Genomic DNA, 15,659 nt, shown 5'->3' on the forward strand with positions numbered 1-15,659 from the left:
TCCTTTATAAAGGACCAAGTCAGTTCCAAAGATGGGCACAGAAATATCTTTCTTTAACTATATTTTTAAATATATTTTCTTATACCTGATGTACTTGACATGTGCTAAAACGTTCATGACTTTTAAAATGGAAAGGGAGATAAAACGCATTTAAATGCCTACATACACCATGTTCATAAGCACATTGTGATATATTTAGACTATATTTAGACTATGAACTGATAAAATATGCTCCTGCATATAATAATAAAAAAATGTATGCCAATGTAAATCAGACTAAACAAAGAAGGACAAGTGCAATAGTGTACAAAAGCAGAGGAAGAGCAAGAGATGGTCGTAGATGTGGCTGGATGTTCAAATGGATGGAAGGATGTATAGGTGTGTAGTAAAAAAGCATTTTATTCCGCACAATTCTATAAATAGTTATACATGTTCTACAAGACTGTCCAAATTCTAATTATGTTTTCTTTTCAGACATACTGGCATGTAAGCACTTCAGTCAGGCATAACCCAACACATTAAACTGCCTCAACATTGGCATGCAAAAGTCAAATCGGTGACCTTTCAAAAATGTCCTTCTTTTTGTTTGTAGATTCAGCGAAAAAAAGGCTTCTTATTTTGTAGCATTTTACCCACGTCTACCAACCAATATTTTAAGTTAAAGACTATTGTAATGCTCTCTTCACCCAATGTGAGCGCTTTGAAACACTTGCCTGTGTATAGGCGCTACATAAATAAACAATACCATATCATACCAATATAACCAGCGAATTATCACTGAACTGACGGGTATGTCAGAGAACAATGTCACAAAAACATCTTTCATTTGGTCCTTTTGTAGGCATATCTCACCTAATACCAGCCAACCCCCCTTCCGATGTTGTAGCAGGCAAAATATTATAGCAATGTTATATTTCTGCAACTTTTATCCCCACACTGTCCAGGCATGGCATTGATTACAAACATCTGTGTGTTCATGACATTTCGCATTTGATCAATCAGTCATTTCTCTGCTGGCCATGAACATTGCAAAGCCCTCTGAATGATCAAGAGGTTTCCGCAGACGCCGAATCAAGAAGTGGACATGCGGACCGTACAGAGATATCACTAATTTGTTTACCTACTTTTTAGCCTTTTTTTAAAAAACTCACTTTACAGTTAACATCAAATTTGCAAAATCATGCTTTTTGGACAGGTTTGATGAAAATCTGTGAAGCATTTTGGGCTGTAAGACATTTTTTAAAATGTAAGTCAAACCGTACAAAACGTTCCCCAAAAAAGCAAAGTCGTCGTATCTATATTTGTTTCAGAATGCTTTTATGCGGTTTTGTCAAACAGTACCAAAGGGTTAAGTATTGTAAGTTATATATAGAAGTAGAAGTATATAAAGTCTCAAACTTTGGATGTCAGAACTGTATTTAGTAGAAGCTGACAGGGAGCCATTTGAGATATTCCATCCTTGCTATGATTACCTCATTTCCCCCCAAAATTCGGAATTCCCTGGTGTACATTGCAGTTGACTTTTTCCAAATAGTTTATACTGGATGTAGTTGCTCAAATATTGCCTTTTGCCCATGAACTGAACTGCTATGGACAATGATTCATGTTCTCCCTTTCTGTTCACCAGAGCACCCTATTTTTCCCTGTCTATATATCGATTGCAACACCATGTGAGGTCCACTCTTCCCCTCCCTCCTCACTCTTTTTCTCCCTATTTATTGCTTACTCTTTCCTTCACGTCTTGTTATACATAGTTGCAATATGCTGCTGCATTGGTGCTCCAACTAAACTCTCTGTGACTTTGTAAACCTACATAAATGTAAAAAGATCATTTTGCGATCATAAAAGAAAGGCACACAATTTAGTGGGCAGTTCAGGAGTGACAAGATTAATGTTTCCCACTTCCCACCTGCGATCAATGATAAAAGATTTAAAAAATGGACTTTTTTCATAGGTTGTACTGTATATACTGTTAGGCAAAAATGCAACAGTTGACTTCCTGAGAAACGGCACCTGTGTGAATCCTAACTTACTCAAGTCTCCCCTTCATGCATACCCATGTATTTATGTACCTATTTGGAAGTTTTACATATAATGTTTTTTTAGGGCATTTGAGATTGTACATGCAATATGATGATAATAGATGAACATTAAGGTTTGCCTTAACATATGATCAGTGGTGGAAGTGTATGAAAATCCCCGCTCCCCACTTACCCCATCACCAGGCCCCCTCACACGTGAAATACAAAGCCCCAAACACATGCACCTGCTGTTTAAGGAAACGTTCAGTGCAGTGCACTGAATGCGCACGTTTCAACTTCTTCCTACACTTTCATTTTAAAACGAAACCCTTCCGAAACGTTTTTTAAAAAAAATAAAAGTACAGGAACAGTAAAACTTAATTTAAAAAAGTATAGGAGCACCGCTCCCGCCAACTTCGACCACTGCAAATGATGAATTTGCCAGGCACCCAATGACACTCCTGGGGCATATGAGATAATTGATAAGTGATTTCCAAAACCTACTGGCTTTGCCAATGCGAGTTTGGTAATGTGTTTGGAGTTGACTATAAGTATTGAATGTGAAAGAAGTGAGACAGGTCTTATTATTTACTTCACTGTTTTTGTGTCAAAACAAAAGCCACAACATATTAAGAAATAAAAAGACTAGGACCAAAGAGCCAAAGAAAGTTACAATAGTGAATTATATAGTTCCCTAAAACTACAAAGCTCGTGTTAGAAAACCAGCAGGTGTGTGTTAGTTTACATGTCTTTGTTTTAAGGCTATTCTGCCCTTCATGCTCGATGCCAAAATCTTTCACATGGCAGCTGTTAAAAACGGGATCTGACCACGGCTCCATGATAGGGTTTCTCATTTACACTGCAAACATATTCTGGTTGTCTAGCCTCTTCATAAGAAAGCCTCTAATAATATAGCCATTTAGGCTGTGGGAGGGATGATTACCTTGGCAACAAATTGTCTTTTTGTATATATTACATCCTTTCAACATGTTGACTAAAATCTAACAAAGTTCTGAAAACCTAGTACATAATGTGCCGAATACCCAGTCTGTAGGGATGTGACAAAGCATTACACCCCTATTTTGGCAAGTGTTTTCTTATGTGAAGACTACTGTTGAATTGTGTTTTATTTTTAACATATTTTGATAAATATACATTTTTTCACATTGGTTTCATTACTGTTTTATTATCTATTTGTTTTGACTGTAAGCTTGAATTTTTGATGATATTCTACGTAACATTGATTAGTTTGGATGGTTATGATTGAAATGTGATGAATTCATTTTTATATTTCTATGTCATCCTGTGGATATATATATCCGTATTGACATTCATTATCCCTGCTTATCCCAGAGTAATGGGGCCCTCCTTTTTCGTAAATTGCGTTCATAGACTCCATCTGACCATTGAGAAGACCCAAGAAGTACCTGCAACTAGGCCTGCTTTGAGAGACGTACAATGCAATGTTGTACAAAAATGCTTCTCAGAATAAGACACTTCACGTACACCAAAGGTGCCTGCGCCCATGTGTGAGATTTAACAAGGATTTAAAACTGGAACGTTTCAACACATTTGCTTTTATTTTTTTGGCTTACCGCCCGAAAAGTAGCATATACTTTCTAAAGGTATTAAGTTGTAAATACATGGCCAATTCATTTATAAATTTGGGATGGTCAATATTCCAGCAGATATTTGTTATTGCTTGAATTTGATTATTGTGAGTTATCTGGTGTTTGGCATATATTTTTTCAATGTTAATGCAGCTACATACAATAACTCCCATATTCATATGTCTGTTCTCGAATTACCTGTCATTGCCCTTGAATCTCCCAACAGGGTACATATAAGCAACCAGTTGTCTACAGTTCAAGTAGTTATTATAAAGGAGCTAAGTAAAGGTGACCAAATACATACAATGTTGTCCTTGACAATGTTGACTACCTGTCATGACACTCCCCCGCAGAGCCGGGGTATGGGGATGGGCATATGATTTGGGGGGAACCCCATGGTGCTCACAGGAAGGAATGGACTTCCCTTCCCAGTCACCCTGGCATACTCGCGTCCTGGCTGCGAGTGTCTACCCCTGCTTTTTCTGGGTAATCCCAAACACAGAACACTGGAAACATGAAATGAGTAGTGAGACGGACACAAGCTGCTCAAAAATGTTGTGTTGCTGATCAGTCTACCCCTGTTTTCTGTTCCTTATCCAAGGTTCTGCTATTTCTCTGCCGTTGTTGTTTAGGGTTCCTGGTCTGTTCCTTGTTTGATGATTGTATCTCTTTCACTGATTGTTGCACTGGTCTTCCTATCTCCCTGGCTTGATTCTGTTAATAAAACCGTTTGGCCTGCATCTGTTTTCCCCATTGGTTGTGATGCCTGAAGTTCATATACTTTCCCTTGGATTGTGTTGCTGGATTTGCTACCGTATTTCCGCTGGGATTCTTTGATGGACTTCCATTTATCTTCGGTGTTGATTTCAACTATGTTTTGGGCTTGAGCTGCTGAATCCCTTGGAATATGTTCTGCACAAAACCAGCTATCTACATCTCTGCATTATTACAGCCGGATAGGGCCTTGCTTTCTTTGTTTTTTCTCTGTCTTCACGCCATCTGGGGTGGGTTGCCTGGCGTCTGAACTCCTTCCACCTTACTGCCTTCGAGGATCAACTACATTTCTGAGGTAACCCGTGAGAAGGTGGGTGATGGATGCCACCCTGACAATTGGTTCCAACCAATCCTTATATGTTCTATTGTTATCTTTCATGGGAAGAGCTTGTTTTCAGGCTGGTGTCTTCCTTTTCTGTTTACCCTCTTTGTTTCCTTCCCATCTCTGATTATTGAGCACCAAGCTGGGGTTTGGATCAGGTGTGTTGGTGGGGCTCTCTGTGACTGCAGTCCCCATTCACTGACTTCAGCAGTGACAGATTTCCAAGCCTAGTGCTCACCTAGAGCTATTAAGTACTCCTCAGATCCTGTATCGTCATTTATGGGGACCAAAGCATCCTTTTTCACTGAAATGGTCGCAGACGTACAAACATACACCCCCAACCAGATAATCTGCAGAACAGTGTACATCCATTACCCACTGATGAGAAAGAGCACCAACACCACCACTTCGGGTGCTGCCTGTGCCTGTTCTAATGGTCCTCTTAGTGAACCGTATGACCTTTTCCTTTGCACTGCATGATACGTTTACAGGGACCCCCGTATGGTCTGCACTTGTTTGAATCAGTGCAAACTCCCTTTTTTGTGTTAGTCTGTGACTCTTCCTGATGCCACCTCAAATGCAGCTTTCAACCTTTTATATACGGGAGGCATAGACAGTCTCTGGGCCCTTTATCGTATGATTTTGATGTTTTAATGGGTTAAATGTCCCTGGTGTTTGATGCCTGGCATAAACGCCAATGAACTGATTTTGAGATACTAGATTTCACCCAGGAAGGATGAAGAATGAAAGGAGCACAATTCACTTTGAGAAAAGTAACTAAGGAAGGAAAATGGAACAGGTAGAATGGAGAGTTTGAGAATAGGAAAGAAGAAAGTAATCTGATGAATAGATAGGGTGCACAGTGACAAAAGAATCAGAAGAGATGTACAAGAAGGTATGATCAAGAGAAGAACCAGAAATAGGTGAAGGGGAGAAAGAATCTGGATGAGTAGATGAAGATCGAAGTTTCTTAGAAAGAGAAAAGGAGAAGATATAGGAAGAAGTAAAGAGACGAGAGTGTAGGTTATCATAGATGTTAAGAAGTGGACGAGACAGTCTGCATAGGATTAGAAGGAAAGGGAAATAGGTTTATAGAAGGAGGAAACATGATATTCAGAGAAGAGAATCAGGGTAGATGACTATGAGAAGAAGATGAATGAATACAGGAAGAGTGGAAGAGGATACCATCACCACTGAATTTACCACAAAGGTGGGGTCTATGGGATATATTATAGATGCCTTTATTAAGGTGGGACATTTCATAACCTGTTGTGGTGTGCCGTCCACACTTACACTGTACATGCAACATGTATTCTGTATGAATGGCCTACCTACAGTAATGATCTCAGATCAGGGACTCAATTCACTGCACATATTGGGTGAGCAATAAGTCATCACTTGGGCATTGATTATCTTCTTTCATCAGCTTGTCATCTCCAGACTGATGGACAGATGGAGCGCTTAAATCAAACATTGGAACAGTACATATGGTGTTTATTGCTGCAAAATCTTCAGGACTGTGTACCATGCCATGTATATTGAGGTTCACTTAGAGCAACACACAGCATTCTTCTTTTGGAATGTGCCTGTTCTTTGCTGAAGAGGGATTTCTCGTTTGTATGATGTTAGCTTAACTCCCCGTTTTTACTACCATACCTCTTGCTAATGAATGTGCTGTTCCTATGATTGATGTACATTAAGCATGTGAAACAAGCCCTGGAGACCATGAAACATCAGACCAGACTATGGTCACATAGTGTACTGCAGACTTGCAGGCATGATTGTCTACCTTAATTCTTCATATTGCAGGATTTCACAAATGACTGCCCTTGTTCAGAGGTCCTTACTGAGTAAACAAAATCACTACCCCATTGCCAGTTTGGTCCACCCTTCCTGCAACATGTAAGATACATCAGATGTTACACTAAGAGAAGTGAAGTCATGCACCAACTGCTTTCTTGCTAAGGCCCAATACAGGTTGATGGGGATTAAGGATTGAAAGTGTAAGTCATACAGGCTTTCATCGCATATGTGGCAAATTGTATGGCTTGGTTGATTGGAAAAGGTATGTCCCAGAAGAGTGCTCCTGGGAGAAACATGCTTTCCCAAAACAGCTTGCCTGTTTGTTCTGGTGTGTGTGAAGTGCCCAACCCAAAGTGGTGGCGTAAGGGAGGGGTACTCTCATGATTTACCACCGTAGAGCAAGAGCATGGGGTCGGTGTATGATATTTGGCAATCCACATGGCGCCTATATAAATGAACTACCATACCCAGATGTCCTGGCATATTTGCATCCTGGCCATGATTCTCCGAGCATGTGTGGCATTCTTTCAGTCCATCCAAGACATAGGAAACCTGTATGGAGGAGCAAGTCGGACAAAAGCTGCTCACCAACAGTGGGTCACGACTCTAGCATTTCACTATTTTCTTTTCCTCCTCTGAGGTTCTCCTATTTCACTGCCATTGTTGTGTAAAAGATTCTTGGTTGGTTGCTCATTCGATTCCGTCTCTTCCACAGCTTGTTTTCCGAGGAATTCCTTTGCTTAATTTTTGGAACATTGCTTGGACTGCTTCTGTTTTTACCTTGGTTGTGACATCTGAACCTTATATGATGTTCCTCATTAATGGACCTTCAATTGTGTTGTTCGATTTGCTACTGTATTCCATCTGGGATTGTTGGTTTGTTTCCCATTGACCTTTGATGTTGACTTGAATTGTTTTATACCTGACCTCATGGATCCCTTGGAACTTGTTCTCCATCGAGTCACCTCTTTAAATGTCTTCACCATTGGATCACATTTCCATCCAGCTTCTCCTTTAGTTTTGCCCTCGTTCCACCCGAGAGAGCCCTTCTTTGCACCATTAGAACCCGTATGGTACCTTGCATTTTTTATTTTATTTTTCTGCATCCTCATGCCATCCAGGGTGGGTTCCCTGACATCTTGACTCCTTCCACCTTACTTCCTTCGAGGATCACCTACATTTCTGTGCTAAACTGTGAGACAGTGGATGGTTGGGGCTGTCCGGGCTATTGTTACCTTAGACTCCTGAGATATAATATTCTTCTCCTTATAGGTAAGCGCTGGTGTTCAGGCAAGTGTCCTCCTTTTCCATTTACCCTCTTGGTCTCCTCCTCCCCTCTGGTGATTGGGTTCCGAGCTGGGGTTCTGATCAGTTGAGTTGGTTGGGCTATCGTGAGCGCACTCCCCATTCACTGACTGCAAATGGGACACTGCATATCATGGGGTTTGTTTAGCTTCTTGGAAAGTCAGAGGATTAGCACAAGCATCAGACCTAAAGTCAAAACTCTATACCTAGTTGTATGCAACCAGGCACGTCTTCAGGTAAAGGTAATACAGCTGTGCCTATATGTCTTTACCTAATTCATGTGAGTATTGTCTATTTAAATGTCTCTTCTCCAGGGGTTATCACCTATGTCTTCCCTAATGGTGGTCAGGTCTTTTGATGTTAGCTTTGCTTGTTGGTCATGAAACAGTAAGCTGCAACCTCATTTCATACCATTTAATGCCACATATTCGGGGTCAGCTAATATTTGTGTTTCGTTGCCCAAGGATATGGGCAGGATCATTCCATGTCTGTATTGGTGCAAATATATAATCTATGCTAACACCATGCCCGGCCCTGTTACCGGGCCAGTGAAGCCCACTGAATGGGTGCTTATTGCCATTAGCACCCCCAAGCAAACCCTTGAGGTGCTAATAGCAATTAAAAGAAAAAGCAGCCCATGTTGCTTCATACCCGGCAGCGGCCGGGAAGAGTCATGGTGTCGTCAAAATGGAAGGCAGGGTTCCGCTCTGAGCCCTTCTTCAATTTCCATGGCACAAAGTGGAAGCAAAGTGTTGTTGTCCAGGCGGAAGAGCTGTGGAATGGAAAGGGGGCAGGGGTGTTGAGGGGCTCGAGATGGGGGCAGGAGGCTGGGGAGGAGGTGAAACATGCAACGCTGGGTGGAGGGTGTTAGCGCAGGTCACTCTGGTTGCTCTGAACCCAGACTTGCATTGTTAGATTCAGCACAGGTTTGGAGCAACCTTATTGGCTGACACGCCTGCAAAGATTGCTAATTGAGGTTAATGCAATTAAAGGACTCTGCAGTGCTTCACCAAGACTTAAGGGAATATTTACATGAGCTACGCATTCTTTCATAATTTAGCAGAAACATATTTGAATGAGTGACATAAAGTGTAGGTTAACAATTTGATTATAACGCTTTACAATACTATATTTGACAGGGAGAGGTGGCTGATGTAACATTCGTTGGTGCAAATCCCAGAAATTCGGTTGCGTTCATGGTAAGTCTCTTCCAAGTTAATGACTATTTTTCTTAATAATGTATCTCATTATGAAATGAACATCAACATGATAACATTTGTGAAAATGTGAGGATGAAGACTTTATGTTGGAAAAATGGGCAGTAGAGAAAATTATAGCCAGAACGATATCTCGCTGACTAGGGACGGGTCCTCGCCTTGGACATCCCAGTGTTCAGTCTGCATGGCACAGGCAACACTCCTGATATGGATGATTTCCCGTTCAGCCTTCCTAAGAATAATGAAATGAGTGCCATTAACCTGTGTTATGCTAACACGTGTAATTACAGTACCTAGAAACAGGAGCGATCCAACATGGCGCATTAAATGAAAATGCAATATGATAATATTATCATCAGTATTATCAGTATTAACAATATCAACGATAATACTACGAGTATATTAAATATGTTTCCAGCTCATTTTTAACCAGGAAGCAGCCAAATCGTTATCACCAATGCTGGATGTAAACAAACAGTGAAAGGCTCCATTGGGAGAGTGCGGCTGGCTCCCCGGTGGCACGGCCCCTTTTCCTCCACGCCTCTGGTTCTTTCTTTGTCCCCCGCCTCTCTCGTCCTTCCCACCCCAAACAACCATGCCTCCCCCTATTGTCTGCCAATTTCCTGCAGTTACCTTTCCCCCACCAGCAGCCACCACCCTCCCGTCGTCATGGCCGCTATATGCATAGACGAGGGACTTGCTCAGGTCGAGCAGTGCATGAGTTTCTCACGAGGGCAGGCTGTTATGCTGCAGGGATGCACGTGCCCACATGGCGGAGAGCTAGGCTGAATTGCTTCTTAGGATCTTCCCATGGAGGCAGTGGTCGAAGTGGGTGGGAGCGGTTGGGAGCAGTGCTCCTCTTTTTTTAATTAAGTTTTGCTGTTCCTATATTCTATTTGAAAAATAAACCGCTCTGGAAAGGTTTTGTTTTAAAATAAAAGTGTAGGAAGAAGTTGAATCTTGCTATTTCAGTGCACTGCACTCAATGTTCCCTTAAACAGCAGGTGGATGTGTTTTGAGGTTTGTATTTTGCCTTTGGAGGGGGCGATGTGATGTGGTTTGTGGTGAGTAGGGGCAGGCCTGCAGGTTGCATAGTTCCAAAGAAAATATTTTTTTTCAAATGTTTTTTTTTTCTTCAAAAAACCTTTCATCCTTCTAGGTCGATAAATGAGTACCAACACAGGTTGGGTGATATTGTATGCATATTTGTTCTATAAAAAAAAGAGCTTAAGCTTAAGTACTATACAATGACATATCATTTGGCCTTGGCTGTCTGCTTGGATTCACAGTGATTTAGTGTACTTAGGAACAATGCTATTTGATGCCACTTCCTGTTTTGTCAAGGGGTGAAAGGTCGTGTTTCATCGCTTCCCGGGATGTCACTTTGGGGTGGGGTCAAATGACATCACTTCCGGTGATATCATCAGAGGTCAAGGGTCGTGAGGCGAGGGGTGGGCTACTTTTTTTATGGGTGACCGGGCCTATTTCTTTTCCCAGTCCGACCCTGATCTCAGTCACATGATGCATTCTTTAATGCGAACGTTTGAAGTGCAAGGAGCACACAGACTCATCTATTGGGGCGAAGGAACCAGTCGAATAGAGCAAGGTACATATTACATCGTTTGTGGGAGAATCTTTACAGGCTTGTCTGGCGAACTGTGACATGGACTTGCACAGCTTTGTGTGGGTGGGAGGGGGGAGCTGAGGATAGTCACTTTCCATGTATTCAGTTCTTGTATCAGCCAACTACTGTAGCACACTGGCTGCTGTCTACCTTCAATAGCATAGGGGTATTAACTTAAATTCATACCTGGGTGCAAGATGTTGTGCTTCTTGACTGGTGAAATCCATGTTTTACCTATTGGTAAAGCTCAGAGTTTCTCAAAGTATTCCATGTCACATTCGACCCATATCTTATCCACGTACCTCCTCCTAGATGCCTTGAAACCACCCGCTGCCTCTGTGTTCCTGCCATTCCTTCTTGACCTGCTGCCTCGCTGCTGCCTCTTCCACCTTGTCCACACCACAGCCAACACACCGAGTTGCGTGATCTTATCTGAGATTCATACTGCAAGTTTCTGTTTGTCACAGCATGCTGGTTTACAGAAACAAGTGGGCTTGGCCTTCCAAATGCAATACCAAACAGGCCAAAAAACTATTCTGTAATAGCCCCACACTTTGCTGATCTAAACAGTTGTAATTATCTTGAAAAAATTTTTTCGTCTATATCTCACTCAAAATACTGACTACCCACATAGCCGAAATTCGTATGACCACATTTACCTCACTACTTCCTTTTCTCTTACCTTTCTCCTGAAGTATTTCCTCCCTCCCTCAGATGCCTTCTTTGCTACATCACTGTCCAATCTAGGAGCACACTATTGGTTACTGTAGCTTCTCTGCTACTATTAGATTTCAATATTTGGATGGATTGCCCGAATGCTAGAGAGAGTTCTGATCTTCTCTCTTATCTTGAGCTGCTTGGCCCTTATCATCATGAACAGGGTCATACACATAGAGAAGGCCACCCCGTCATATGGATTAATGTTATTTTTCTCCTAGACTTGATCACTTCACAGTATATTTTGTTATTTCGCTTCCTCTTTAACCGCATGTTTATTAGCAGTTATGAATGAACAGGCGACATAGGTGGCACCTTAATCCCTCTATTGCATGTCTCATTGCTCATGATGGATTATCGCTGGCAATGATGATCTTGCTCCTGCAACCATAAGGAAGACTTTATGCAAAGCTAAACAAGCATAGTGGGTATCTTTCTTCACATGGACTCTTCCGATTATCCGCCAGAGAATACTTGTGGCTTTCTAAATCACGTCACGTCCCCCTTCTGCAATGATATCCCTACCTTCTTAGGGATGATAGCTGGCTCTGAATACGTCCTCCAGCATGTATTTAATATTTAATTCTATATTTGGTAAATAGGAAATTACTCTGCCTGTTCTGCAATTGATTACTGCACGTTCCCTTTGTTTTTCCATCCTCCAGAGCTCATACTTCGTAGTCATATACATAATCCTACATTAGTATCGCACAGCACAACTCTTCTATGATCAAATCTCAAGCACTTGAATATAAATATCAGCTGCTCTTTTCTCTTGTGCACTTAGCCTCTTTGATGCCTTTTGGACCACTGCCCAGTTCTCATTACAATGAGTTGCCAGCTTTTACCTTCGAGACTACTGCCACATGTGCTTCTATGATTAAGCATGGATCACTCATTCATCCCAGTCCTGTAAAGTTTACTAGGGACAGACAATCCATTATGTATCCTGGGATAATTTATTTGGTTATTGACAGTCAACTGCTGAGGCAGGGTTCTACTGCTCTCGAATATGCCTTTGGGATCCTGCTATTAAAACAACTCCTTGTGCATTCTTAATCCCACTAATCAGCCAATCTCCTCGAATCCTTTTACACCTAAAGTTAAATAGAGAGATGTATCCCCATTTCTTTGAGACTTTATCGAGGAAACAGGCTCTCTTGATGACCAAGGGGCCAGTTTCCGCCCATCTGGAGGTTCTCAATGGTTCGTTACATGTAGACCAGAGCAAGGCTGGAATTCAGGGCCAGGGAACCATAAAAGAAAGGGGCATTGGAAGAAGGTTGTGGGGGCCTAGGGGGGGTGTTTATTTGCAGATGGATTCCATAGAGTGAAGAAGGAGACAGGCGGCTAGAGGACATACCCAAGGGGCTGGGGAAAGAAAGCACCAGGGGCTGGAGAGAGAGACCCAGTGGGCTGTAGAGAGAGGCCTGGGGGACTGCGGAGAAAAAGCCTCCTGGGCTGGGGAGATAACAAACCAGGAGGTTGGTGTTAGAAAGACCTAGGGGTTGAGCCTGTCGAGAACTAGACCAGGGAGATTGGGAGAGAGACTCACAAGGCTAAGGTGGGAGATAAACTCAGGATCTTGGGGAGAGAATTAACAGGGGTATATGGATAGAAAGACACAGGATGCTATGGAGAAAGAATGAAGAGGTTGGGGAGACAGAGACACAGAAGGCTGGGGAGAAAGAAACCCAGGGGACGAGAGAGAGAGAGAGAGAGAGAGAGAGAGAGAGAGAGACCTTGGAAGCTGGGCCAAAAGACCCAAGAGGTTTGGGGAGAGAGACCCAGGAGACTGGGGAGGGGGGAAGAGAGAGAGAGAGAAAGAGACAGAGAGAGAGAGAGGGGGTGAGAGTGAGAGAGAGAGAGAGAGAGAGAGAGGGGGAGAGAGAGAGAGAGAGAAACAGGAGACTGGGGAGAGAAGGACTTAAGAATTTGGAAGAGATATATTGCAAAGCTAACAAGGTTGCAGAGGTGTCTAAGGTTGCGGTGGCTGGTTGAGGAAGCCAGCCCTCAGGATAGAAGTGCCTAAGGAGCAGGCACCTATTGAAAAGGGGGTAAACAGTGAGGAGTCCATTAAAGAGAAGGGTGGCCAGAGTCTAGAGGTCAAGCAGATAATCACCAACAGCAGGAGAAATAAGTATTAGAAAAGGAAGACTATGGGGAATGTAGGTGAGCAGGAGGAGGGTTGTGAGAGAAGGTGCAAGGAGAAGATTTGGATGGGAAGATGAAAGAGCTATTGGTGAAGCATCGAGGAAGTGCAAAAAGTACACAGCGCTATAGATAGAGATGCGGAAGGAACATTATAACGTCCTTCAGTTATGAGTAGTGATGGGAGAACGAGTTTGGGTTTGGCGATGCAGACAGAGGTCTGCGATTGAGAGAGATGGTAGAAGGACTAAGGGGGACCCTGTAACAATTTCTGGGGACCGCTTACCTATGGGTCGAGGCCTTAGTTTAAAGCCAACAGACACCAACTACAGAATCAACCATCAGGCTATAGTGCAGACTTGAGATCCGAGAAGTGGATTGCCCTCCATACAATAGCTGCACAAGAACACCATCAAGGAGGTTACGAACACCTGAAACATTGTTTACAAACTGAAACATCACGAGAGAGATTTTTCTTGGAATTCTTTGTGCTTTATTTGAGACATTGAGCGCCTACAACAACATTTGGTTCTATTTGGTAAAACCACCAGGATAGAAGAAGACCCAAGATGTATATTTCGGGCACTATCCTGACCACAATTGAGGTATCCATATTCTTGGCCGCTAGGTTAACTGATTTAGTTTATCTTTTTAGCCTTACTAAAGACCAGTTGGGGCACATATTCCATGTCTCGATCTTGTTTGATCTATGCATAATTCATGACAGCATTCACACATGTACAATGATGTCACCCTTAGTTGGCCAAACAGCGTTAGGTTTTAGAGCTGATTCTGAGCTCATGAACCAATCTCATAATGAAACATCTATGAAGTACCCAGAGTAATGATTCCACTGCAGCTGTGCGCTCATTTATTTAACTATCTGTAGCCTTATGTAGCCAGTATAAAAACGGGATTGGTTTATTTAATTAGTTAATAGAGCAGCATACACCTCCCAAAAGTACTGTAGAACATTCTTACGCAGCAAAGCCTCTTATCCTCTAGTAAAGTAGCTAAATGTTGGGATGCACATACAACGCCCCAGCCAGGCAAAAATGTTCAGGTTGAAAGAAACCTATTAGCACGTACTATCATGGGAGCAGACTGAGGTGTGCATAGCAGAAGGCACATGCATTGCTTTTAGTTAGGTCTGAAACATAACTGATACTCACATATAGCAACACAGAAAGAGCAACAAATGTATTACTGTTGGGGTTGCGAAGGTTATAGATAGGGCAGTATTATACGCCCTGTGTTTAGTTGTATTCGTAGTTATGGTCTGTAATGAGGTGTGCGGGAAGAGTGGACACATGTGGAGGATGGAGTCAGATAGGTATTGTGGTAAACGTTAGGTCAGTGTGTTAACATGGCAGAGGTGTTGACATAATGGATGGTAAGGCCTAGTACATATTGAATACAATAGAACGCAGGCCCTTATGGGGCGCTGCCGCTCTGTGTAGCTCAGCTCTAAAAATAAACCGCCCTTTCCGCTCTGCACAGATAAACGCTCATTGTAACCAGCAGCAGGGCCTGAACATGGTGGTAATGGAATGTAAGCACCTGGGTGAGCGGTAGGGATGCGCCCTTTGAAGGACAAATTCGTGTGAATAGGGCATAAGGTTTTGTGATGCCAATGGGTAATGAGAAGATTTAGAGCACTACTGCCCTCCCCAATGAGCGGTCATCCCATATGAATTACAAGTAGACACACTACTAAAATAAATAAATCCCTGAAATTCAGACTGAAGAGTGATGCCCCAGCCACGTCATTACTGGGCACCAGGGGTTTTAAGGTGATAAGGGGGAGCCATGTCTGGAACGTTCCTGATTTGGGATTGGAGGAGCAGAGGTGATGCCAATAAATTAAGTACGAGGTCGGGGTGGCAGCTTGGGTGCACTGTGGCATCTGGTATAATGAGAAGGCCTATTGTCTTAGCAAAGCAGAGGTGACCCCGGCAGTTTACTTTGATCACATCTGGATTGGAAGGGCACACATCATGTGGCAGTCTCAATTTATTAATGTGTCAATACGTTTAATCTAACAATCTCATATCTGGATTAATTGGTGACAATGTAGTAGACCATGTGTTTAGGGGAATGGGTTTAGATAAGATG

General features: G+C 42.4%; 1 protein-coding gene across 1 annotated transcript in view; it reads left to right on the forward strand.

Annotated features, from left to right (window-relative positions):
• The window catches only part of ASAH2 (N-acylsphingosine amidohydrolase 2), a 475,375-nt gene that overhangs the window by 352,656 nt on the left and 107,060 nt on the right, over window positions 1-15,659 (forward strand). Inside the window, exon 18 of the mRNA XM_069612073.1 lies at window positions 8,975-9,034. Coding sequence (XP_069468174.1) covers window positions 8,975-9,034 — 60 coding nt within the window. The remainder of the gene's footprint in view (window positions 1-8,974; window positions 9,035-15,659) is intronic.

The sequence above is a fragment of the Ambystoma mexicanum genome, chromosome 8 (assembly GCF_040938575.1).
Source record: "Ambystoma mexicanum isolate Mex_15411 chromosome 8, UKY_AmexF1_1, whole genome shotgun sequence".
Classification (NCBI taxonomy): Eukaryota; Metazoa; Chordata; class Amphibia; order Caudata; family Ambystomatidae; genus Ambystoma; species Ambystoma mexicanum.